The 24,532-nt window shown below is 40.5% G+C and overlaps 2 protein-coding genes across 2 annotated transcripts in view; both read left to right on the plus strand.

Annotated features, from left to right (window-relative positions):
• The window catches only part of znf536 (zinc finger protein 536), a 238,512-nt gene extending 234,981 nt beyond the window's left edge, over positions 1-3,531 (plus strand). Inside the window, exon 5 of the mRNA XM_067997970.1 lies at positions 780-3,531. Within this exon, the coding sequence (XP_067854071.1) occupies positions 780-1,015 (236 nt within the window). The 3' untranslated portion in view covers positions 1,016-3,531. The remainder of the gene's footprint in view (positions 1-779) is intronic.
• On the plus strand, positions 3,490-23,635 carry LOC137333424 (dentin sialophosphoprotein-like). The gene is made up of 13 exons (XM_067997575.1): positions 3,490-3,503; positions 3,986-4,223; positions 5,461-6,637; positions 6,761-7,330; positions 7,454-8,018; positions 8,265-8,419; positions 8,539-9,018; positions 9,113-9,483; positions 9,593-11,161; positions 12,921-12,977; positions 15,081-15,308; positions 21,969-22,069; positions 23,248-23,635. Exons 1-13 carry the CDS (start codon positions 3,490-3,492, stop codon positions 23,633-23,635), a joined length of 5,913 nt encoding a protein of 1,970 aa, XP_067853676.1.
• The last annotated feature ends 897 nt before the right edge of the window (positions 23,636-24,532 follow it).

Genomic DNA, 24,532 nt, shown 5'->3' on the forward strand with positions numbered 1-24,532 from the left:
CTACAAATCCATTGATTTTATGAATGCTGTTTATGGGGAAGACAAAAGGTTAAATTCAGGCTGTGCAGACCAAGAAAATAGGATATTGCCATCACACATAACTCTCACGTTGAAAGCTATGTTGCAGAACAGCATAGTGTTAGTTCTCAATATAATGTGTAAGACCTCTATTTATTTTGATAGCTTAGCAGGTATTAACACAGACCTGACTAATATGTACGTGGGCACTAGTCTTACAGCAATAAGCTGCAAGATAAATAATGTAAGTTAAAAGCAGTATTTGTGTAATATTTACAAGTGCAGTACAGAAATGTGAATTAAGACAGACTGCACCTGTATCAAGTCAGGGTTCATTTACAATATGAACAAGCATTTTATTTCTTCTCAGTACATCTTTTGTAAACCTTACAATGTTTTATTTCCCTCTTACGACCACTGCTTGTACATTTGTATATTGGTATATAAGTGTAAGAAAAATTAAAAAGAGGTGTATTGCCAGAGTTTTATGTGGCAGTGAATGGCCCTTTTCAGTTTCCTCCAAGCCAAACAGCAGTGCAGTTTGCTCCCATATATGATACATACAGTTATTTTCTTTTGGATTAGGTTCTTTAAAAAAGGTTGGTTTAAAATAAGATGCTCACTTTTATTTTAAAAATGCTTGCATTGTGAACATATATAGGTTTGGAGTGCCTCCCGATATCATACTGTATTTGACATGTTTTCTTCGATCAAAGAGATACAGAACTATAACCAGACTCTTGTCTTTCCCTGCACTACAGGTCACAGGCCTTTCCAGTGCAGATACTGCCCATACAGTGCCTCTCAGAAGGGGAACCTGAAGACTCATGTTCTGTGCGTGCATCGCATGCCTTTTGACAACAGCCAGTACCCAGATCGCAGGTTCAAGCGCTCACGAGTTGAAACGGAAGCTCCTGGGATTTCAGAGGAAGCAAGTGTTGTGAAACCTGGGAGCTCATGTGAACTGCCGGTGGAAACCAGTCAGGACCAAGAGTAATGCAGTGAAACAAAATAAATACTTGCAATATACATTTTTACAGAGCTTTTTGATATGCATTCAGAATAAGCAAACGTTTATGGCATTCCAAGGAAAGAACTTATGGACTATTTAAAAATAACACCCCAGTATTGTGATCGACAGTATAGAACATAAAAACAGGAGTTTCCAGTCCTCCCAAATGGCTGCCAAACTGTTACCTAGCAACAAGTACTTCAAAACATCACAGGTGGGAGGATAAAGTGGTTCTAAAAGGTGGGAAGAGGTCATCAGTTACTTAAAAGCAGGACATTTAAAAGTTTAAAGTGGTCTTTGTCCAAAAATAATGCTCTTAACAGAAAAATGATACCATCTAAATGATTTAGCATTGCCTTGAAGATCTGGGGCTGTGTTTTCAGTGTTGAAAACACCTTTATAACATGACACCAGCTGCTGTCATTCGCTTAGCATAGTAATGAGATGTGTTGGTAGACTGCCATGGTGCCAGTCTGACTGGAGCTGTCATTGCAGAAAAAAATCAATTCAAGCGGTGTCGCAACTGCACTATAGAAGAAATCTTAGACGGCCCATGAACTAGGGTCAGTAGTGACCTACAGTAGTGGGTTGGGATGATACATTTTCACATTTTTTTCCGATTCATAGCCAAATGCATCAATGGAAGAGAATGAGACACAATGCAAACGTGCTAGCCATTTTAATTTTTTTGTTATCAGTTTGCAGTGTTGAGGGAAGAAAGCATTTTTTCTTTACTTAAAGGAATTTTCTTCTGTGGAGAAGTAGGTTATCAATAATCAAATTATAGACAAGTGGGGGGAAAGTGTTACTGAGCACTGAAAGCTGTTAAGTCTGACAGTAGAGGGCACTAGTGGGAAGTGGGATATTTGTAGCAAAGGATTATTATGCTTTTTACTTGAATAGAATCCCCAGGAGCAACAATTTGTTAATTTTTGTAAGTGTGAAAGACAAAAAACAGGAGTTTCTCCTGAAATGCTATCAAATAGTAGAAACGATGAAGAAGCCCAATCATCCATAATTTCCTGCTCTGTATGTATTAAGAAATGCTGTCAAAGTGTTAAGTCTTTTTCCTTTGTTTTTGTAAAACAGAAACAATGGAAGTTGTGGTGTATTTTTTATGAATTTTAGCTTTTGTACAATTCGGAATCTCCAGAGATTAATTTCATCATGATATAGGAAGCTTTTGAGGAAGTAGGAGCTTGTGATGAATGATGTGATTATAACATTCTAGAAAAATAACGTATGAAGGTTTTTAGCAACATAAAATCAGCACGAAAATCAAAATCAAGTAAGCTTATAGCCTTTTAATCTTACTTCCTTCATCAAAAGCAAAACTGGTGCTTTTTCTTCCGATGGTAGATGAGTATTAGTGTCTTCTGAAAAAAAAAGTCAGACTTAAAAAGTCAATATCTTTCCATGTAGGCTGGGAGCAGAAAGTAAATCCCAGGGCCTTAAAACTTCTGCTCTGCCTAAAGCAGTTTACAGTAATCAGAAACTGCAATCTATGATTTGTGTAAATAAAAAAAAGCTTAGTACTAACCTGAGATAAGGATACAATCTCAGGCTAAGAGAGAAGTAGGGTTTGCATATGCTGGCTACTAGGAAGTCAACCAACTGAAGCCGCAGTTTAATTGAGGTCGCTAACTAGGACCTGTCTGGCGTATAGCAAGCTGACTTTATTGTTTTCTAGTATAGTTCTCACTGCCTTACTTAAACCCAGATGATAAACTTAATGCAACTGTTTCTAAAGATCCCAGTAAGGGATCGAGATGTTATTAAACATTTCTGAACGACTGTAGTAAGCTTTAGGATATTAACTGCACTACTGTGTTTGGTGACTGTGTCAGTCGCTTGCTTTCGTGTGTGTGTGTGTGTGTGTGTGTGTGTGTGCCGCCTACAGTATCTTAGCAAACACATTCCATTCTTGCACTTTTGAAATCTTTCAGTATTCTTCTGTGTCTTTCAGCATTTCAGATGACAGGCAATAATTCTGTTTGTGACACTGGAAACATTTCCCTTTCTGTGACGTGTGCGTTGATTCCATTTAGTCAGGTGCTACGGTCCCTCTTTTTTTTTCCTCTGACGTAGACCTTTCCAGAACATTTGTAACTTGTAATACAAACAAGTGACAGCAGCAGTGATACATTGTCAGATTCTGAATAACATCATGCTTCACAAATCTAAACATGTCAACATTTCTCTGTACTTCTGTAGTGTGTGAAACTGGTCATGATATTGTCTACATTCCTAAATGAAGGAGTTCCTATCTTGGAGGAGATCTGAGATCAATAGAGTAGAGGATTTTGTTGCCTTGCTTGTAACAAGTAGATGACTTTGTATTTAAAGTTTATTCTTGGTCATTATTTATTATACATCAGTTGACAGAACTTTATTCTGGTATAGAAGTATAAAAGTTGTTTTTCAGCAATGACTGTTTTCTTTCTGCTGTTAGAAGCAAGATGTCTTTGAAGCAGTACAGTTTTATCCAGTGTTTTACGCAATAAAACCTCTACCTCTGAAAGAGCTGGTTTCATCTTCTTATTTTATAAGGGTGGTTCTAAAAACTTATCATCTGTATTACTTGCCTTAGTAATATTTTCATTCAGAAGCTGTCTAAACTCTGTGAGCTTTACTTTTTTTGTATATGATGAAAATTTCCCGGTTCATGACATTCATTGAACAATAGTCCCGAATTTCCTGGAATGCACTTACGCAGAAATTGTGCCAAACTTTATGCTGGTTTCTGAGCTGATTGTGCTGACGGGGATGGTTTGCCATAATTTCCTGCGGAGCTCTTTTGCCTTCGCCAGAACGCAAAAAAACAGTGTAAAGCAAGTGCAAATGCAGAGCCACTGATTGGGGTAATAGCAAGTGGGCTGTTGTCTTCTGCCATGGAACCCCACTCTCAGAGCCTCTTGCATCTGCCTCTCCTCTTCCTCTTCCATTATTATGTAGAATAGGGGTATTCCTGTTGGGAAGGCCATTCAATTTGCTTAGCCCTTCTGAACGCATCAGGGAGAACGAGAGTCTGAAACATTTTGCCTGCACTGAGACTGACAGCACTTTGGTTCGGTACAGTGCACGCCTCAGTAAGAAATTTTTAAAAAAACAAAGAAAATCGCTATCAAACACCACAAATCTCAGTTCTGCCGATATCAAGCAACTTCGGGCCACGCTGTGCCAAAATATTGATGTAAATCTATGCCAGCATATTATTTGTGTAAATCCAGGAAACTCACATGTAAATAAAAAGAAATTCAGTCTCCAAGGGTCTTTTCTAGCAATCTCAGTGGTAGATTAATGCTCAAATGCACAGTGTAAAGTAAGACCAGCTCACTTCCAATATTTCTCACATAGTAAGTTCCCAAACTCAGTCAGACTGTCAAAGAAAGGCATCATTCAGAGGTGCTACCCTGCAAGGAAAGACAGAAAGTCAGATAATGAGTTAACCTATCTCTCCCAGTAGCTGGTTTTAGCCCAACACTAGCGGTGCCCTGGGAGTAGGTCGCCTGCTCTTCTTCCTGGTTACTCAACAGTGGGTTATGTAGGAAGATCCTAAAAGAGGGTGCAAGTTTTTTCATGCATTTGCCACCTTGAATTGTCCTCCTCCACATCCTTGCTATCCTCTTCTGTCAGGAAAGTAGGAAGATTCAGCACAGAGACAGTTCCACAGAAGCTATCAATAACACTGTTAGGTTTACCCACATCCTGCCCAAACAGAGGAACTGCCAAAACCCACCATGCACTGACAGAGTGGGCAAGCACTGTGGCACTACCACTAGCTGAAACTAGTTCACAGCGTCATCCTCAATTCCAGCCATTCAGTAAAGCTCACTCGTTACCATAATGCACCATGTGTACTATAGCTTGTACACTTTGCTGTGAGTATAATGTGTATAATGTGTGTTAATGTGTTATAACCAAAGAAGAATTGCAATAGAAAAGGATGGCATGCTTCAGGATGAAAGAATAACACAGAATGAAGGATTCACAACTCTTTGCCTCATGTTCTTAAGCATTTTCCCTAAAAATTGTTGCAATCTTGCATTATTTACGTTGAAAGTAGGATTACATTTAATTATTAAGAATTTCTTCATTTTATTTTGTGCATACTCATTAAATCCGAACAGATTTCAAATCTTTCCCTCATAGGGAATTTAGCTACACACATCCGCTTGCAGCAGTAAACACAAATAGTATTCTGCATAGTGAATAAAATAACCGAATGGAAATTTAACATTATAATCAATAGAACTTGTTTTATGAAATGGATATCTGTTTCAATTGTTATAGCAAAATACAGGGCAACATAGATAATGCAAACTGCTTGCATTAAAAATAATTAAGGACAAGTTTAAAAAACATGGGGAAAAAAATGAATCAGAAGATCATTTAATACTTGGTTATTCTCTCTTTTCCTCAGTTCACAGGTGTTCATCACATTCGTTGGTAAAACCAATACCTTAAGGTCACTGGAGCTAAATTACTTCAGGCAGCAGCTACAGCCAATGATGTCACTCCATATCTTCAGTCTATTTGTTTTCTCTAACGAGTCAGGTAGCAATGTATCGGACTTTAACGAGTCAGGTAGCAATGTATTGAACTTTGACGAGTCAGGTAGCAATGTATTGAACTTTGACGAGTCAGGTAGCAATGTATCGGATTTTAACGGGACAGGTAGCAATGTATCGGACTTTAACGAGTCAGGTAGCAATGTATCAGATTTTAACGGATCAGGCAGCAACGTATCGGAATTTAACGAGTCCGGTAGCAACATATCGGACTTTAACGAGTCAGGTAGCAATGTATTGGACTTTAACAAGTCAGGTAGCAATGTATCGGACTTTAACGAGTCAAGTAGCAATGTATCCGATTTTTACGGGTCAGGTAGCAATGTATCAGACTTTAACGAGTCAGGTAGCAATGTATCGGACTTTAACGAGGCAGGTAGCAATGTATTGAACTTTGACGAGTCAGGTAGCAATGTATCGGACTTTAATGAGTCAGGTAGCAATGTATCAGATTTTAACGGGTCAGGTAGCAACGTATCGGAATTTAATGAGTCAAGTAGCAATGTATCGGACTTTAACGAGTCAGGTAGCAACGTAACGGACTTTAACGAGTCAGGTAGCAATATATCGGACTTTAACGAGTCAGGTAGCAATGTATTGGATTTTAACGGGTCAGGTAGCAATGTATCGGAATTTAACGAGTCAAGTAGCAATGTATCGGACTTTAACGAGTCAGGTAGCAACGTAACGGACTTTAACGAGTCAGGGAGCAATGTATTGGAATTTAACCAGTCAGGTAGCAATGTATCGGAGTTTAACGAGACAGGTAGCAATGTATCGGACTTTAACGAGTCAGGTAGCAATGTATCGGATTTTAACGGGTCAGGTAGCAATGTATCGGACTTTAACGAGTCAGGTAGCAATGTATCCGATTTTAACGGGTCAGATAGCAATGTATTGAACTTTAACCGGTCAGGTAGCAATGTATCCGATTTTAACGGGTCAGGTAGCAACATATCGGACTTTAACGAGTCAGGTAGCAATGTATCGGATTTCAACGTGTCAGATAGCAATGTGTTGAACTTTAATGGGTCAGGTAGCAATGTATCGGATTTTCTCTGACGGATCAGGGAGCAATATATTGGACTATAACGGGTCAGATAGCAATGTAGTGGACTTAAACGGGTCAGGTAGCAATGTATCGATTTTAACGAGTCAGGTAGCAATGTATCGGACTTTAACAAGTCAGGTAGCAATGTATCGGACTTTAACGAGTCAAGTAGCAATGCATCCGATTTTTACGGGTCAGGTAGCAATGTATCGGACTTTAACGAGTCAGGTAGCAATGTATCGGACTTTAACAAGGCAGGTAGCAATGTATTGAACTTTGACGAGTCAGGTAGCAATGTATCGGATTTTAACGGGACAGGTAGCAATGTATCGGACTTTAATGAGTCAGGTAGCAATGTATCAGATTTTAACGGGTCAGGTAGCAACGTATCGGAATTTAATGAGTCAAGTAGCAATGTATCGGACTTTAACGAGTCAGGTAGCAATGTATCCGATTTTAACGGGTCAGATAGCAATGTATTGAACTTTAACCGGTCAGGTAGCAATGTATCCGATTTTAACGGGTCAGATAGCAATGTATTGAACTTTAACCGGTCAGGTAGCAATGTATCCGATTTTAACGGGTCAGGTAGCAACATATCGGACTTTAACGAGTCAGGTAGCAATGTATCGGATTTCAACGTGTCAGATAGCAATGTGTTGAACTTTAATGGGTCAGGTAGCAATGTATCGGATTTTCTCTGACGGATCAGGGAGCAATATATTGGACTATAACGGGTCAGATAGCAATGTAGTGGACTTAAACGGGTCAGGTAGCAATGTATCGATTTTAACGAGTCAGGTAGCAATGTATCGGACTTTAACAAGTCAGGTAGCAATGTATCGGACTTTAACGAGTCAAGTAGCAATGCATCCGATTTTTACGGGTCAGGTAGCAATGTATCGGACTTTAACGAGTCAGGTAGCAATGTATCGGACTTTAACGAGGCAGGTAGCAATGTATTGAACTTTGACGAGTCAGGTAGCAATGTATCGGATTTTAACGGGACAGGTAGCAATGTATCGGACTTTAATGAGTCAGGTAGCAATGTATCAGATTTTAACGGGTCAGGTAGCAACGTATCGGAATTTAATGAGTCAAGTAGCAATGTATCGGACTTTAACGAGTCAGGTAGCAATGTATCCGATTTTAACGGGTCAGATAGCAATGTATTGAACTTTAACCGGTCAGGTAGCAATGTATCCGATTTTAACGGGTCAGATAGCAATGTATTGAACTTTAACCGGTCAGGTAGCAATGTATCCGATTTTAACGGGTCAGGTAGCAACATATCGGACTTTAACGAGTCAGGTAGCAATGTATCGGATTTCAACGTGTCAGATAGCAATGTGTTGAACTTAAATGGGTCAGGTAGCAATGTATCGGATTTTCTCTGACGGATCAGGTAGCAATATATTGGACTATAACGGGTCAGATAGCAATGTAGTGGACTTAAACGGGTCAGGTAGCAATGTATTGATTTTAACGGGTCAGGTAACAATGTATCGGATATTCTCTACCGGATCAGGTAGCAATGTATCGGACTTTAATGGTCAGGTAGCAATGTATTGGACTTTAACGGGTCAGTTATCAATGTATCCGATTTTAACAGGTCTGGTAACAATGTATCGGACTTTAACGAGTCAGGTAGCAATGTATTGATCTTTAACGGGTCAGGTAGCAATGTATCCGATTTTAACAGGTCTGGTAACAATGTATCGGACTTTAACGAGTCAGGTAGCAATGTATCGGACTTTAACGAGTCAGGTAGCAATGTATTGAACTTTAACGAGTCAGGTAGCAATGTATTGAACTTTAACGGGTCAGGTAGCAATGTATTGAACTTTAACGGGTCAGGTAGCAATGTATTGAACTTTAACGGTCAGGTAGCAATGTATTGGACTTTAACGGGTCAGTTAGCAATGTATTGGACTTTAACGAGTCCGGTAGCAACGTATCGGACTTTAACGGGTCAGGTAGCAATGTATCGGACTTTAACCGGTCAGGTAGCAATGTATCAGATTTAAATGGGTCAGGCAGCAATGTATCGGACTTTAACCAGTCAGGTAGCAATGTATTAAACTTTAACCGGTCAGGTAGCAATGTATCAGATTTAAATGGGTCAGGCAGCAATGTATCGGACTTTAACCAGTCAGGTAGCAATGTATCGAACTTTAACGGGTCAGGTAGCAATGTATCGGAATTTAACGGGTCAGGTAGCAATGTATCGGACTTTAACGGGTCAGGTAGCAATGTATCGGACTTTAACGGGTCAGGTAGCAACGTATCGGACTTCAACGAGTCAGGTAGCAATGTATCAGAATTTAACAGGTCAGCTGACAATTTATTGGACTTGAACGAGTCAGGTAGCAATGTATCGGATTTTCTCTATGGAGTCAGGTAGCAATGTATCAGACTTTAACAAGTCAGGTAGCAATGTATTGAACTTTCATGAGTCAGGTAGCAACGTATCGGACTTTAACCAGTCAGGTAGCAATGTATTGAACTTTAACGGGTCAGGTAGCAATGTATCGGACTTTAACGGGTCAGGTAGCAATGTATCGGAGTTTAACGGGTCAGGTAGCAATGTATCAGAATTTAACGGGTCAGGTAGCAATGCATTGGACTTTAACGAGTCAGGTAGCAATGTATCAGACTTTAACAAGTCAGCTCGCAATGCATTGGACTTTAACGAGTCAGGTAGCAACGTATCGGACTTTAACCGGTCAGGTAGCAATGTATCAGACTTTAACGGATCAGGAACAATGTATCGAACTTTAACAAGTCAGGTAGCAATGTATCGGAATTTCTCTAATGGATCAGTTCGCAATGTATCGGACTTTAACGAGTCAGGTAGCAATGTATCAGAATTTAACGGGTCAGCTGGCAATTTATTGGACTTGAACGAGTCAGGTAGCAATGTATCGGATTTTCTCTAAGGAGTCAGGTAGCAATGTATCGGACTTTAACGGGTCAGGTAGCAACGTATCGGACTTTAACCAGTCAGGTAGCAATGTATCGGACTTTAACCAGTCAGGTAGCAATGTATCGGACTTTAACGGGTCAGGTGGCGATGTATCGGACTTTAACGAGTCAGGTAGCAATGTATCGAACTTTAACGAGACAGGTAGCAATGTATCCGATTTTAACAGGTCAGGTAGCAATGTATCGGACTTTAACGAGTCAGGTAGCAATGTATTTGACTTTAACGAGTCAGGTAGCAAAGTATCGGTCTTTAACGAGTCAGGTAGCAATGTATCGGACTTTAACGAGTCAGGTAGCAATGTATCAGATTTTAACGGGTCAGGTAGCAACGTATCTGATTTTAACAGGTCAGGTAGCAATGTATCGGACTTTAACCGGTCAGGTAGCAATGTATCGGACTTTAATGAGTCAGTTAGCAATCAATCGGAATTTAACAAGTCAGGTAGCAATGTATTGAAATTTAACGAGTCAGGTCGCAATGTATTGAATTTTAACGAGTCAGGTAGCAATGTTTTAGATTTTAACGAGTCAGGTAGCAATGTATCGGACTCCAACGAGTCAGGTAGCAATGTATCGAATTTTAACAAGTCAGGTAGCAATGTATCGGACTCCAACGAGTCAGGTAGCAATGTATCGAATTTTAACAAGTCAGGTAGCAATGTATCGGACTTTAACGAGTCAGCCAGCAATGTATCAGACTTTAACGGGTCAGCTAGCAATGTATTGGACTTTAACGAGTCAGGTAGCAATGTATCGGACTTTAACTTATCAGTTAGCAATGTATTGGACTCCAATGAGTCAGGTAGCAATGTATCGAATTTAACGAGTCAGGTAGCAATGTATCGGAATTTAACGAGTCAGGTAGCAATGTATCGGATTTTCTCTAAGGAGTCAGGTAGCAATGTATCAGACTTTAACAAGTCAGGTAGCAAAGTATTGAACATTCATGAGTCAGGTAGCAATGTATCGGACTTTAACCAGTCAGGTAGCAATGTCTCGGACTTTAACGAGTCAGGTAGCAAAGTATTGAACTTAAATGAGTCAGGTAGCAATGTATCGGACTTTAACCAGTCAGGTAGCAATGTATCGGACTTTAACGAGTCAGCTAGCAATGTCTCAGAATTTAACGGGTCAGCTAGCAATTTATTGGACTTTAACGAGTCAGGTAGCAATGTATCGGACTTTAACGAGTCAGGTAGCAATGTATCGGGCTTTAACGAGTCAGGTAGCAATGTATCAGACTTTAATGAGTTAGGTAGCAATTTATTGGACCTTAATGGATCAGGTAGCAATGATTCTGACTTTAACGAGTCAGGTAGCAATGTATCGGACTTGAACGGGTCAGGTAGCAATGTATTGAATTTTAACGGGCCAGGTAGCAATTTTTTGATTTTAACTAGTCAGGTAGCAATGTATCGGACTTTAACTTATCAGGTAGCAATGTATCGGACTCCAACGAGTCAGGTAGCAATGTATCGAATTTTAACGAGTCAGGTAGCAATGTATCGGAATTTAATGAGTCAGGTACCATTGTGTTGAACTTTAATGAGTCAGATAGCAATGTATCGTTCTTTAACGAGTCAGGTAGCAATGTATCGGAATTTAACGCGCCAGGTACCATTGTGTTGAACTTTAACGAGTCAGGTAGCAATGTATTGAACTTTAACGGGTCAGGTAGCAACGTATCCGACTTTAAATGGGAAGGTAGCAATGTATTGAACTTTAACTAGTCAGGTAGCAATGTATTGAACTTTTTCTAGTCAGGTAGCAATGTATCGGACTTTAACGAGTCAGGTAGCAATTTATCGGACTTTAACTAGGCAGGTAGCAACGTATCAGACTTTAATGAGTCAGGTAGCAATGTATCGGACTTTAACTAGTCAGGGAGCAACGTATCAGACTTTAATGAGTCAGGTAGCAATGTATCGGACTTTAACGGGTCAGGTAGCAATGTATTGAACTTTAACTGGTCAGGTAGCAATGTATCGGACTTTAACTAGTCAGGTAGCAATGTATTGAACTTTAACTAGTCAGGTAGCAATGTATCGGAATTTAACGAGTCAGGTAGCAATGTATCGGACTTTAACTAGTCAGGTAGCAATGTATCGGACTTTAACTAGTCAGGTAGCAATGTATTGAACTTTAACTAGTCAGGTAGCAATGTATCGGACTTTAACTAGTCAGGTAGCAATGTATCGGACTTTAAATGGGAAGGTAGCAATATATTGAACTTTAACGAGTCAGGTAGCAATGTTTTGGACTTCAACGGGTAAGGTAGCAATGTATTGAACTTTAACGAGTCAGGTAGCAATGTATCGGACTTTAATGAGTCAGGTAGCAATGTATTGAACTTTAACGAGTCAGGTAGCAATGTATTGGAATCTAACGAGTCAGGTAACAATGTATTGGACTTTAACGAGTCGGGTAGCAACGTATTGGATTTTAACGAGTCAGTTAGCAATGTTTTGAACTTTAGCGAGTCAGGTAGCAATGTATTGAATTTTAACGGGTCAGCTAGCAATGTATCGGACTTTAACGAATCAGGTAGCAATGTGTTGAACTTTCGCTAACGAGACAGGTTGCAATGTATCTGACTTTCTTATAAGTTTTGAATTCTTAAACTTCCTACAGGAAACTAGTTTTTTCCATTCTGAAAATAAAATAAGAATCTTGCAAAAATTTAAACTTTTGGATTCAAAATGGTGTCTGTAATAGTTCTTATTATGTTGTAACTTCCCATATGCCTTAAAGTCAATTTGTTCTTAGTGATGGACCAAACTAAGTAGTGCTTGGTGCATGTGATTTGTATTCTCAATTCAACATTTATTCCCTGTATTACAGTAAAACCTACTTCCAAAGGAAACAGCTGCAGTTCCTGTACTACAAACTGATATTGTAGCACTCAAGGAGAAAGCATCTTAAAACTCACGACCACCTCAAAGAGAAGTAGAGGCAGCCACTAATGCTGTAGAGTCAGAAAATAGGTTAGAAATAAGTGCAGGTCACAAAAGCCCAACATCATTGAACTACCTTAGATGTACATCAATCTCAGGGCTGGGAACTCAACAGTTTTCAGGAAATTCTGGTGATATTACCAGGGTTGAACAGAGCCATGTAGTCTATGCAGGTTCATCACCATTTAGCATTGGCAGTGAGGGTCAGGATTTACTCTGTAAACCGATTAGTTGCCAGGTCACAGGACTCGGGTTAATCCTATTAATGCTCTGCAGTCTCCTTACCTTTTGCTTGTGCAGTTTTAAGCTGACTTTTACTTTTGTCTTAGGGACAGCAATTAGTAACAGAGCTTAAGCACAATGGATGTTCCCAGGAGATTCTGACTGTAAGCTCTCCCATGCCCCCTCTCCATTCAACAACATGGGAGTGGCAGCAAAGAGTTTTGATTTGATCATAATGCCGTTTAGAGGTCAAAGCATTATATGTATCTATAGGTTTGATTCTCGTACCACTAGAAGGTACCACAAACTCAAACTAATTGTGCCAGCCTCCGGTATTAATGATGCGACAGGAGGGGGGGATGGTTATGAGAATGATTCCCAGAATGTCTGTTTTTTAAAGAAAAGTATTTGAGTCTGTTGTTAAGAGGTTGGGCACCTATTGCATATTGAGCTATCTAAACCTAAGGACTGCTCTTGAGGGGACATATGTCAAGTCAGGAAATCAAAGACAGAGGTTGTCTTCCTTCCTACTACATATATCAAATACCTATTGTTATCAAGCAAAGGTGGGAGCAGCTGGACAAAAAAGTCTGGTGTCCCTCAGGCTTTGCAAAGATTTATAAACTCCCACAGGAGTCACGTGATAAATAAATCGGTGGAGATAGCAGTAGCAATTCTTTCTCACAAGGTTACAATCCCTCCTGACACTCTCATAATATGATAGAAAGGTAGAGGCTTCACACAGACAGCCTGTGATGCTCATTTATGTTTCTGGGAATGGCCACAATATTGGCATTGCAGTTGGTTAACATGAATTCCTAGTTTCAGAGATCTAAGATCCTAAAGGTTTAGTTCTTATGCAGCTTTGAAGCATCTTCATGAAGCCCATTCTGTAGTGATCTTCTTCAGTGGTGCAGCTTTTGATAATCTCTGGGTAATGATTTAAGTATGATGGCATCAGTGCATGTGTGAAAGGCTCGATTAGTTTACTCAGGATTACTGTTTGAAGTCTCATCTTTCCCATTTTCCTTTTCAGAAGATTACTTCAAGCTCAACGACTATGACCACTTTAAGAGATTGAGCAGGTTGTCTCAGGGAGGCAGGCTGTACAGGAATTACAGATGAAGCAGGTACCCTTTCTCTCAAGTCAGCCTTCTACAAGATCAGCAACACAAGAGTTGTTAGCAGTTGTGGTCTCCATCTTTTTGGCAGCAACACAAAAAAGATGCCGCAGCTGTGCCTCCACATTCTGTACCAGAAGTTTTTACACAATACCAGCAATGAGGTTTTACATGCTGCTTCCTTTGCCTGAGGAACTTTCTCTCAGTCAGTGTTACTACGTTTAGCTCTAGAAATAATCAGTAGCTGTTGAACATACAAAGAATGTTGGAACATACATTAAGCCATGGTTTGACTCTAGGCACCCAAGACTCAATAACCGCCATGATCAGTTCTGTGAGACATCTGCTCTTGTTACAGTGGTCTACAGCTATTATGCCACCTAATATAGATAGATAAATACAACTTGTATTTATATATCACCTTTCACGACCTCAGGACATCCCAAAGCGCTTCACAGCCAATGAAGTACTTTTGAAGTAGAGTCACTGTTGTAATATAGGGAAATGCAGCAGCCAATGTATGTACAACGAGGTCCCACAAACAGCCACGAAATAAATTACCATATAATCTGTTTAGGTGGTATTGGTTTAAGGACTAAATATTGGCCAGGACGTTAAGAAAACGGTCCTGCTCATCTTCAAATAGTGCCATGGGATCTTTTACGTCCACCTGAGAAATCAGACAGGTCCTTGGTTTAACGTCTCATCCAAAAGACAGATAATATAGAAATAAAACAACTCTTCCTTGTCATCTAACAACCACAACAACTTTCATTTATATAGCGCCTTTAACGTAAAGAAATATCCAAGGCACTTCACAATTAAGTATACGAAAAACTGATCCAAGCCAGGAAGAGAGAGATTAGGTGGGATAACCAAAAGCTTTCAAGAGATGGGTTTTGAGAAAGTTTTTAAAGGTGGCGAGGTTTAGGGAGGGAGTTGCAGAGAGTAAGACCGAGGTGGATAAGGTCTCTACTATGAAGGGTGTGGCAAAAGGAGATGGTGATACACAGAACACCAGAATCAGAGGAGTGGAGTATTCTGGAGAAGATATAGGGCTGGCAGGGAATCCAGAAATAGGATGAGATATACAGATGAGGACAAGGCTTTTAAATGATTGAATTGGGGGATAGGGAGCTCGTGTAGGTTGGTGAGGATGGGGCTGATGAGCCAGTAGGACTTAACGTGGGACACGATAAGTGTGGCACAGTTTTTGATAAGTTGGAGAATATGGAAGGTGGAGGATGGGAAGCCAACAAAGAAAGCATTGCAATAGTTGCATTTGAAGGTGACATAGGCACATATAAGAGTTTCAATGGTGGAGGGACAGAGGTAAAAGCAGAAGCAAGCAATGTTGTGGAGGTGGGAATTTTGGTAATGAATTGGATGCAAAGTTTGAAGACCCAGCTCAGAATAAAATAAAACACCAAGGTTATGATTGGTATAGTTCAGCCTGATGAACTGGTTGTGGAGGAAAGTGAAGTCAGTGACAAGGAAATGGAGATCATGGTGGGGGCATAGGACAATAACTTTGCTCCTTTTTCTACAATCAGCTGAGCTGGAAGAAGTTGTGACTCATCCAAGATTGGATATTGGACAAGCAATCTGAAAGCATAGGGACGGTTGAGGGGTTGAGAAAAATGGTGGAGAGGTATATCAGCATATGTGTGAAAGCCGAATTCATGGCTTCAATCTTGTCACCAAACGGCAGCTTGTAGACAAGGAAGACAAGGGGGCCAAGGTTAAATCTTTGGGGAACTCAGGAGGCGATGAGGCAGGGAAGGAAAGACAAGCCTTTGCTGGAGATGAACTGTCTGTGTTCAAATAGGTAGGAATGGAACCTAAGATTATTTCTGAGTAAGGTTTAGTTTTGACTTGCTTATGAGCTACATTTCAGATGTTCCTCTGAGTTGAAAGAAAGATTTATATGGCATCTTTCATGACCTCAGGATGTCCCAAAGTACTTCACAGCCAATGAAGTACTTTTGAAGTGTAGTCACTGATGTAATATAGGGAAAGAGGCAGCCAATTTGTGCTTAGCAAAGTCTGACAAACAGAAATGAGATAAATGACCAGATAATTTGTTTTTAGTGATGTTGGTTGTGATTCATTTCAGTAAGCAGCCCAAAGGTCCCATCATTTGTATAAGCATACGATATACATTGGCCTAAGCTACCGATAATCTTTAATCACACAGTCTTCCATAAACCTCTCTACTATCCCCTCATAACTAGATTTGTTTACACGGTTTGAAAGAAAGGCATAAAGGTCCTTTTATGCCCAAGACACAAACGTGGCACCAAACTTAGATTGTGAAAATAGAACTAGAGAACACAAATCCATAATTAATGAGTCTCAAGTGAGACTGGAGATTAGAAGAATTTCTTTCCACATTGAACATGGAATTGGCTTCCAGGAAATGCAATTAATGCTGTGTTGATTGACTCCTTCAAATATGAACCAGACAAATATAGAGTTAGGATAAAAAGAAAAAAAAACCTGCAAACGCTGGAAATCTGAAATAAAAACAGAAAATGCTGGAAACACACACCAAGCCCGTCAGCATCTGTTAAAAAAAGAGACAGTGTAATTTTTTGTGTGTAGAGCCTTTGTTCAAATATGAAGATGAGGAATGAAGATAGTCTCAGGCCTTTGCATGTTCCAGCAGGAAATGTGTAGTTGGTTAACATGTAGAAGTTTTGTGGCATGTATATTTGGGCCACCGAGCTGGTACATAGTAACTGTTGGGTGGGCACATCTTCTGCTTCCTTATTATCTGCCATCTTCTGCACAGTGCAGAAGATGGCAGTCATCAGGAAGCTGGCAATATGTGTCGACTGTAGCCACTACTTCTGGCCAGACATCCCACCCTGCTTTTCTCTGGGAGGATGCCCTGGGGTGACAAACAGTGCAACAATCCTCATATTCACCTCATGCAAAAGCACCTCCACATCACCATCCATGAACTGGGGGTGGGGGGAAATATTCAGCTCTGTTGCTCTATCACTTACGCAGAGACTTTGGGAAACAAATCGCCTACCCTTTATAGAACCCACCTGATTTTTGTACCGTTGACTTCAATAGAATGAAAATTGAGAGGTTATACAATGGGCAGGTGATCTGCTCTGTCAGATTACCACCAAGCAGTGAAGACGAAAATCTACCCACTTATTTCTTGCCTCCACATTTTTGTTGCCTCTCGACTTACATCTTACAGACTATTTTTGTTCCATGCCAGACACTTTTTGTAGTCTACAAATGTTCTCCTTCCAAATGCAAACAATTACCTTGAATTGGCTGTTACCCTTTAATCGGCTACTGCAGCCCTTTATCTAGCGGCATCAGAGCTGGAAATTCTGACCCTAACTTTGTGAGCTCCCGATTGGAGGTGTGTGAGAGCTCTCACTGAATACCTAATTAGGGCCGATCTGGGAAGATTTGCAAGTTGCACGTGTGTAACTCAGACTGGAGCAAAACCCACACCACAATATTCTCAAATGTAAGGAGTCGTACAACACCAGGTTATAGTCCAACAGCTTTATTTGAAATCACAAGCTTTCGGAGCTTTGCTCCTTCGTCAGGTGAAGACGAAGAGCAAAGCTCCGAAAGCTTGTAATTTCAAATAAAGCTGTTGGACTATAACCTGGTGTTGTGCGCCTCCTTACATTTGTCCACCCCAGTCCATCACCGGCATCGCCACATCACAATATTCTCACCACCTTCGTGCACGTCACTGAAATTCTACTCTGTAGAATTGTGTTCAATTATCTTGTAGTGGTCACTGATGAGTGATGCAGAATTATTTATTCCCAGGAGATTAATTAGGGTTCCATAATTGGGTGGATTGAACATTGTCTGTGGAAGAAGTGGACTAGATGGGTCAAGTGTTCTTTTCTTATTCAGTGCTTTCTTACTTATGTTAGATGCTGTCAGTTCCCATTTTTTACGTAAGGGTTTTCATTGCATTGTCTGAAAGCATAAAAATATAAACTTTAAAATTTACACAATTTAAACTATAAGGGGAAAAGAATTGGGGGTTGCATATTAATTTTGCACATTTCCAGAGTAGCTCCTCTGTTCAGGCCACCCAACTGCAATTAGTTCTACAACTGAAACTTTGGTTTTCTCTTGTGTGCAGTTGTGGAACGTGATACTGAGCTCTTAGGTTCTATTTTTTCTAGATCTGTTGACTTTTAAGTAAGGCTTCCTGTTAGCTGTAAAGTCAGTTAGATATCTTGGAAAGCGAGAAACATCTCTAGTACCTCTTTTGCTTCCAATTTTTTTCAGACTACATAATATACACCTATTTCTTTTCAGTTAACCTATGGTATTGCATTTTCAGTGTTCCAACCAAATGCAGGGCCTAGAGCATTAGCTGCAAATACTTGATATAATAGTTCTTTTAGGTCGCCTAGATACTTATTTGTTTTTTTTACAAGAAAATTGATACTTTAATGAAATGACTTCTAATTAGTAATCCTCCTACATAGCAGAAGCCTGTAGATCTTTAAAATCATCTTGGCCTATGCTGGGTTAAAACCCACTATACAATAGGTACAGACATGGAAAATAAGGCATCCTGGTTAAGCTCTGCCCCATGATTCCTTGGTCTTTGGTCCATGGGATATGGGAATGGAGCATGCACATGAGTTTAGGACTGCCACTTATGTGAAGGATAACCACCAACACAGACTGGATGGGCCGAACGTGCTGCGTCCATGTTGTAATTTATATGTAATTTTTTGTAATTTGGACATTACAATACAAAGTTTTGTAAATTGCTTTTAAAGTCTTGTACTTTGTTTGGCTTCAATTGTTGTGTTCCTGCATGCTGCATTCTACCATCTAGTAATTAAGATTAGAGTGACTGATGGAAGAGTGAGACTATTAAAAAGTTCATTTTTGACTTGACTTCACAAAGTACGAGAATTGCTTATTTCTCTGATCCACTAAGCTCCCTTTTGACATCCCTCTAGTTGAGTTTGCCTGTCTTTGTTGTGGTGGGTTGTGATGGGAAAAGATCTGCTGTATGAGGGGAATGGGCTGTATAATTTTTGACCCACAATTGTATTTCATTTAATGGTTAGAGGTTTCCATGTTCCCAGGTTCACTTTTGTTCTTTTCCCTTTTTATTCCAGGCTGTGCTTGAAGCTGCTTACTCAGTCCAAATCTTTATTTCAGGAGACATTATTTTGAGACTACATTGTCTTTATTAGCTACTTAGATTTTCTAGTTTGTTGCTTCACGGTTTGTTACTGCCCTAGTTCTCCTTTGGTTCCAGTTGTCACATATTCATTACTTTTGAAGTTTCTCTGATGGAATGCAGAAAGTGAAAGCACTGACTGGCTATAGATGGTGCCTGAAGAGGTTCTCAGTTTGATTATGTAATCTGCCTTCTACGCCTTTAAAGCAACTGTCTAATTCCCTGAGTAGCAAAAAACACCTGCAGATTGTGGAAGAGAACTCTCTGAAATAAACTTTTATCAGGCAAGTGAAAAACAGTTTTATTTATCATCAATTGGTAGTTTAAAGCAATTACTTTTCCCTGCAAATGCAGTTTGCACTGTGGAATGTTTATCAAACACTATTAAATCATTATCAACACAATTTTTCCTGAAAAATCTGTAGATTCACAACCATGCTGAAATGGAATATTAAGTGATATAATTATACGTAAATGACAGTTCTGCAGAACTTTTGAGCAACATGTCGCAAGTCCACAGGATTACTGCTCTTGTTGATTGTAGAAAAAATGATTGCAAACTTTCCTGTTGGAAGCTAATTGTTTTCTTCTTCTGTGGCTTCTAGACTTACATTTTAAGCATGCTCGCCTCAGGTAGTTAAAAGAAGACATTTATATGTGGCTTTGGAAACTACATACATATTAATGGAATGGTCCTATTTCCCTAACAGATTGATATTAAGGACCGTTGGTCTGAGACTCATGTGCAATTGATTGGGCCCAAATCCTTTGCAGTGCCTTCTGTATGATAAAAGTTATGTTTAACCTACCAATGTTGCACTGATCCAGAAAACCAGATATTAAGACCTGCTCATAACAGGGTCTGTCATCTGAATCATGCAATGTGATACACATGCTTAGATGATGCCTACTCTAGCTAGGTGAATTGCTATACTGAAGCAGCTGACTTGGATACAGATTACTAGAACAGCACCGTCTAGTGTACAGGCTGAACGAATACCTCTACTTTTATGAGTATATATCACCAGTCACTGTGAGAGGGGCATGAAGTCTGAAGCCAGGAAAGAATCTTGTAAATAAAAAGTTCTTGTTGGGAAATGCTGCCCCTGAATTTTCCTTGATGATATAAAGAACTAGAGAGGTGTCTGAAAACAAAAATATGGGCCCCGATTTTAACTCCCCCCACCTGGCGGAAACTGGGCGGGGGTGCATTTAAAGGGGAATGACTTGCTGCCTCTGACCCCGCTGCCTTCCCGATGGGTCCGAATATTAACCTGCTCCTTTGAGCTGACAAGCAGGACACCCATCCCAAGCTTGCGAGATCCTCTTTAAATATGCAGATTGGGGCCTGATGACATTGGGACTCGATTTGCAATTTTAGTCTGAAACCTGCGGGGGCGCAGTGACGGCTTCCCTGTCAGGCCAAACCTGTCAGGAAGGGGATCGTGGGCCAGGAGAGGCCCAGGGAAGTAAGGTTTTAATTTTTTTTTTATGGGTCAGGAGGAGCAGGTCCTGTAGGAGGAGGCTGCAGAGGCCTGCTAAGAACACTCCCATCATGTGCTGTCTTCCAATAGGCCCAGCTGCTGCTGGTTGCTGAGACTGCTGCTGCTCCTCTTCCTCCAACTGTTCCTCCATCCAAATGAAACTGGCAATAATAGTGCCCATGATAAGCAGATGAAGCGTACTGAGGGGAAGTAAGGCAAAAAACTTGTAATAGAAACAATCTGGAAGCTTGAAAATGTCCTGGCCATCCAAACAGCATAATGCGTTGGGGCCCTAATTGCATCAGAGGACCTCAATTTGCACGAATTCACACGGCCTCTGCTTGTCTCTGGCGGGCGCCTTGGCCAACTAAGTAAACTGTGCGGTTAAAATGGTGGCCGGTGGGAAAGAAGCAGGAATGGAGTGGTTAAGTAGTCTGCAGCGATTTTAACCACCCGCCAGACCCGCCAAGTAGGCAGCGTTAAAATCGCCCCATATGTAATCATTCTGCCTCACGCTATATGCCAAGAAACAGAGGAAGGTCAAAGTTCATGCCATAGCAAACCTGAATAGTGAGCAAGAACTAGTAATCAAGTCAATAATTCTGCTGCCAGAGCTGAGCAAGTAAATGTTGTTAATGGTAACTACTATCTCAACCAGATCTATACCGCTATATGTATTAACAATAGACCAGTTAATTACAGTGCAGCTCCAATGTAATCACATCATAGTATTTTGGTGATCTGAGCAACTGGTTGAGACACACCAGGTTCTAGCAGTGTATAAGACTACTGCGAATCCTCTGAAATGCTGCCAAAATGATAAGAAATAGCTCATAGAATTTGTAGTCATCTCAGATAGAATGACATGCCTGTTCTTCACAGTTCTTTTTGGCAGATACAGATGGTTGTGGGTGCCCTCTGGTGTACCCAATACAGACAAATTTCAGCACAGCCAACATCAAACAATAGAGGAACTACTGCCAGGAGCAACGACCATTTATAATAACATACTGGTTTTTGGTTGAGTTGACACAATTGAAGAAGCCACTAGTGACCATTGGAGAAAGCTTAGAGCTATGATCATAAAATGTCGTGAGTGAAACTTAAAATCTCAATAAAACTAAACTAAGCTTCTAAGCACATCCTCTTATAGCCCATGGTCTGAAATCCAAATAAAATCAGGGCAGTTTTGAAGATGCCAAAACCCTTGAGTGTCACAGGAATTCTATGTGAGCCACCGAGAAAACTGATACTGGGTACAGAATGTTTGCATATTCATGACCAAGTGGTTGACTAAGTCAAACAGCAAGTAACAGCTTACCTCATGCTGAAATACTGCAATTGCAGGAAGAACTCACCATGCAAATAAATGTTTCAGAAATAGGTCTTTGCACAGCACTTACATGGATTGGACAGCCAAGCAGAGCACTTACAAATACTGAGGCTCAGTATGCACATATTGAAAAAGAACTATTTGCACTCGAGAGATTCAATTAATATATTTCTAATAGACCAAGGCCTGTATAGACAGACTACAGGCATTTAGAAGTTATAGTGAAGAAACCACTTCATAATATTTCAAAAAGGAAATGGGCTGGGGAACCGTTATGCCGCATCCCTGACTGTTTTTAACCCACCCGATTTTCTGCCAAGAACAGTGGAAGTGTCAGGCCATTTTTGAGTGAGTACATATAAATGAGCTGGTAATGATGTGATTACATTGTAACACCCTATTTCTCATCATTTACACTGTGCCTTAATTACTCCAGTATATAACTGGGGTCCAAGGTTGCTACGCGCTATCCCAAAAGCAGATGTAAGTTTAAAGGGATAAGCTTATTCAGTTACTGACGCTATTAAAATCTTATTATTACTAGGATTTTTTTTTGTTTTTTCATTACTGCCTCTAATTTTGTATCATTTCCTGAGGGACTGCCATTTATCCCACTCCCATTTTTAGACAGGACACAATGGGTTTCCCATTGGGGAATTCCCTCTCTTTTTGCTTCTTGGGAGAAGATGGGGAGCAACAATGGAGTGAGGCCAGCCTAACACAGCTGCACCTGAAATTCATGGCCCTAATCTGCCGCTTCCCGCCACACCAGGATAAACAGGCAGAGGTGCTCCTTCCCATAGAAGAAGTTGTGCCTGCGGAGGCTTCATTTTACAACGGAAGTTGTTGCGGCGTTAACCCAAATGTTTCACTGTGGCAAGCATGGGGACAGTGGGTGTTGAGGTCACCATCACTCTTAACTTCTATACCAGGGGTTATTCCAGGCTGGTACTGGGGAAATCTAAAACGTAAGCCAAGCAGCAAATCGCGAATGTATTGTCCTCTAGAGCTAGTAATTGCATCAGTTTCCCCATGGTCAACTGGTGCCAGTGTGATGAACCACTGCAATTTTATCGTGACGGGATTCCCTAATGTCCAAGACGTCATAGAAGTTACCCATGTGGTCATTTGTGCTTCCCTCATAAATGTCCAAGTGCACGTCAACACGAAAGGATACTACATTCTCAATATGATCAGTAGCACACTATCATACAATTGAATGCTCATCTTCTTGGTAGTTGCTATGGTGCCTTTATTTTATGAAAATCCGTAATTCCAACACACTTTAACCAGAAAGGCAAATGCCTGGGAGGTTACTTGGAGAAAAAGGCCACCCTCTACAGATTTAGCTGATGACACAGGGCTCCAGCATTATAATGACATCCATTCATCCACCACACATCATAGGCATGTTGAACACATGATTCAGGGGCCTGGATTGATAGGGAGTATCTTGCTCTATAGTTCAGTCAGGATCTCCAGGACATTAGTGGTATGCGGCATGCTGCACAGCTTTGCCTTACAAATAGATCTCCTCATAGAGGCCCCTGAGGACAAAGGTTCCTATCAGGAACAAGGATATCAACCTGAGAAGCAGCAGCCTGAAGAAGAAATGGAGGAAAACCCATTGCCAGCTGCAAGAGGCATTTGTGCCAATATAATATGGGAGACCTTCTTTTGACTATAACATCTGACCATTCTATCAACAGCCCTGTCTACATCTCTCCCCTTCCTGCCACAAATGTGCCATCATCTATTGACTCTTCTTTGTGAATAAATTCCCACAGCTCCCATTCATACCATCTCATCAAAGTCACTTCCAAACCTTGCCAAGAATGATGTCTGTATGCACAAAAACTTTGATGTTACCTTAATTGTATCTACTTTGTCTTACCGCTGTGTTTCCCCTTGGTACCGTTGTGTGATGTCCAGACTTTTAAACCTAATCTAGCGCTTCTTCGAGATACTATCTCAGTAGCAGGTGTACATAAGGTGACTGTATTGTTGCAATGGTGCAGGATCGTCTTGGCACAAAGGTGGCCCTTCTTTCATGGCACCTAGGTCCAAGATGGACCTGCATGAACTACCTGGCCCTGGACCCTTTTGGCTCTATGTGCAGGCATTTGAAGGAGCTGGCAGGAGAGCCCAAATTCTGCCAACCTGAGAGAGAACTGTATCACATGTACCATTGCCACTCATACCAAGCACTATTTCCACAGGGCCACTAATCTGCAGGAAATCAAACCTAATAGTACCACTGAGATCCAATAAAAACTGTACTGCCATTTTGAAGACCGTAATGGGGGTGATAACAGCTGTATGCAGCAAGCAATTTAGGGTGAATGCATGTAAGGTTGTGAGTGAAGAAACACTTCCAGGTGAAGGCGGGGGCTGTAAAAGTCACCACACAGTTTCCTGGTTATTGGTGGTAAGCAATTCAAGCAATGTGAGGAAGAGGTGATGGTAAGTGAGCGCAGTAAATTTTTGGGAGGTGTGGTTGGCACACCTCACCTTGTCTGCCTTGATAAGGTCACTGAACTTTTTTTGTCACTGAATTGCCATGTATTAGGTATTCAAA

The sequence above is a fragment of the Heptranchias perlo genome, chromosome 16, assembly GCF_035084215.1.
Source record: "Heptranchias perlo isolate sHepPer1 chromosome 16, sHepPer1.hap1, whole genome shotgun sequence".
Classification (NCBI taxonomy): Eukaryota; Metazoa; Chordata; class Chondrichthyes; order Hexanchiformes; family Hexanchidae; genus Heptranchias; species Heptranchias perlo.

What these genes read in the sequence shown, in the direction of transcription:
- LOC137333424 (XM_067997575.1), top strand. An exon ending in GTTGAACTTTAATGGGTCAG is followed by an intron (nt 6,638 to 6,760) that starts GTAGCAATGTAT and finishes TTAACGAGTCAG; the next exon opens with GTAGCAATGTATCGGACTTT. An exon ending in ATCGGAATTTAATGAGTCAG is followed by an intron (nt 11,162 to 12,920) that starts GTACCATTGTGT and finishes CTTTTGTCTTAG; the next exon opens with GGACAGCAATTAGTAACAGA.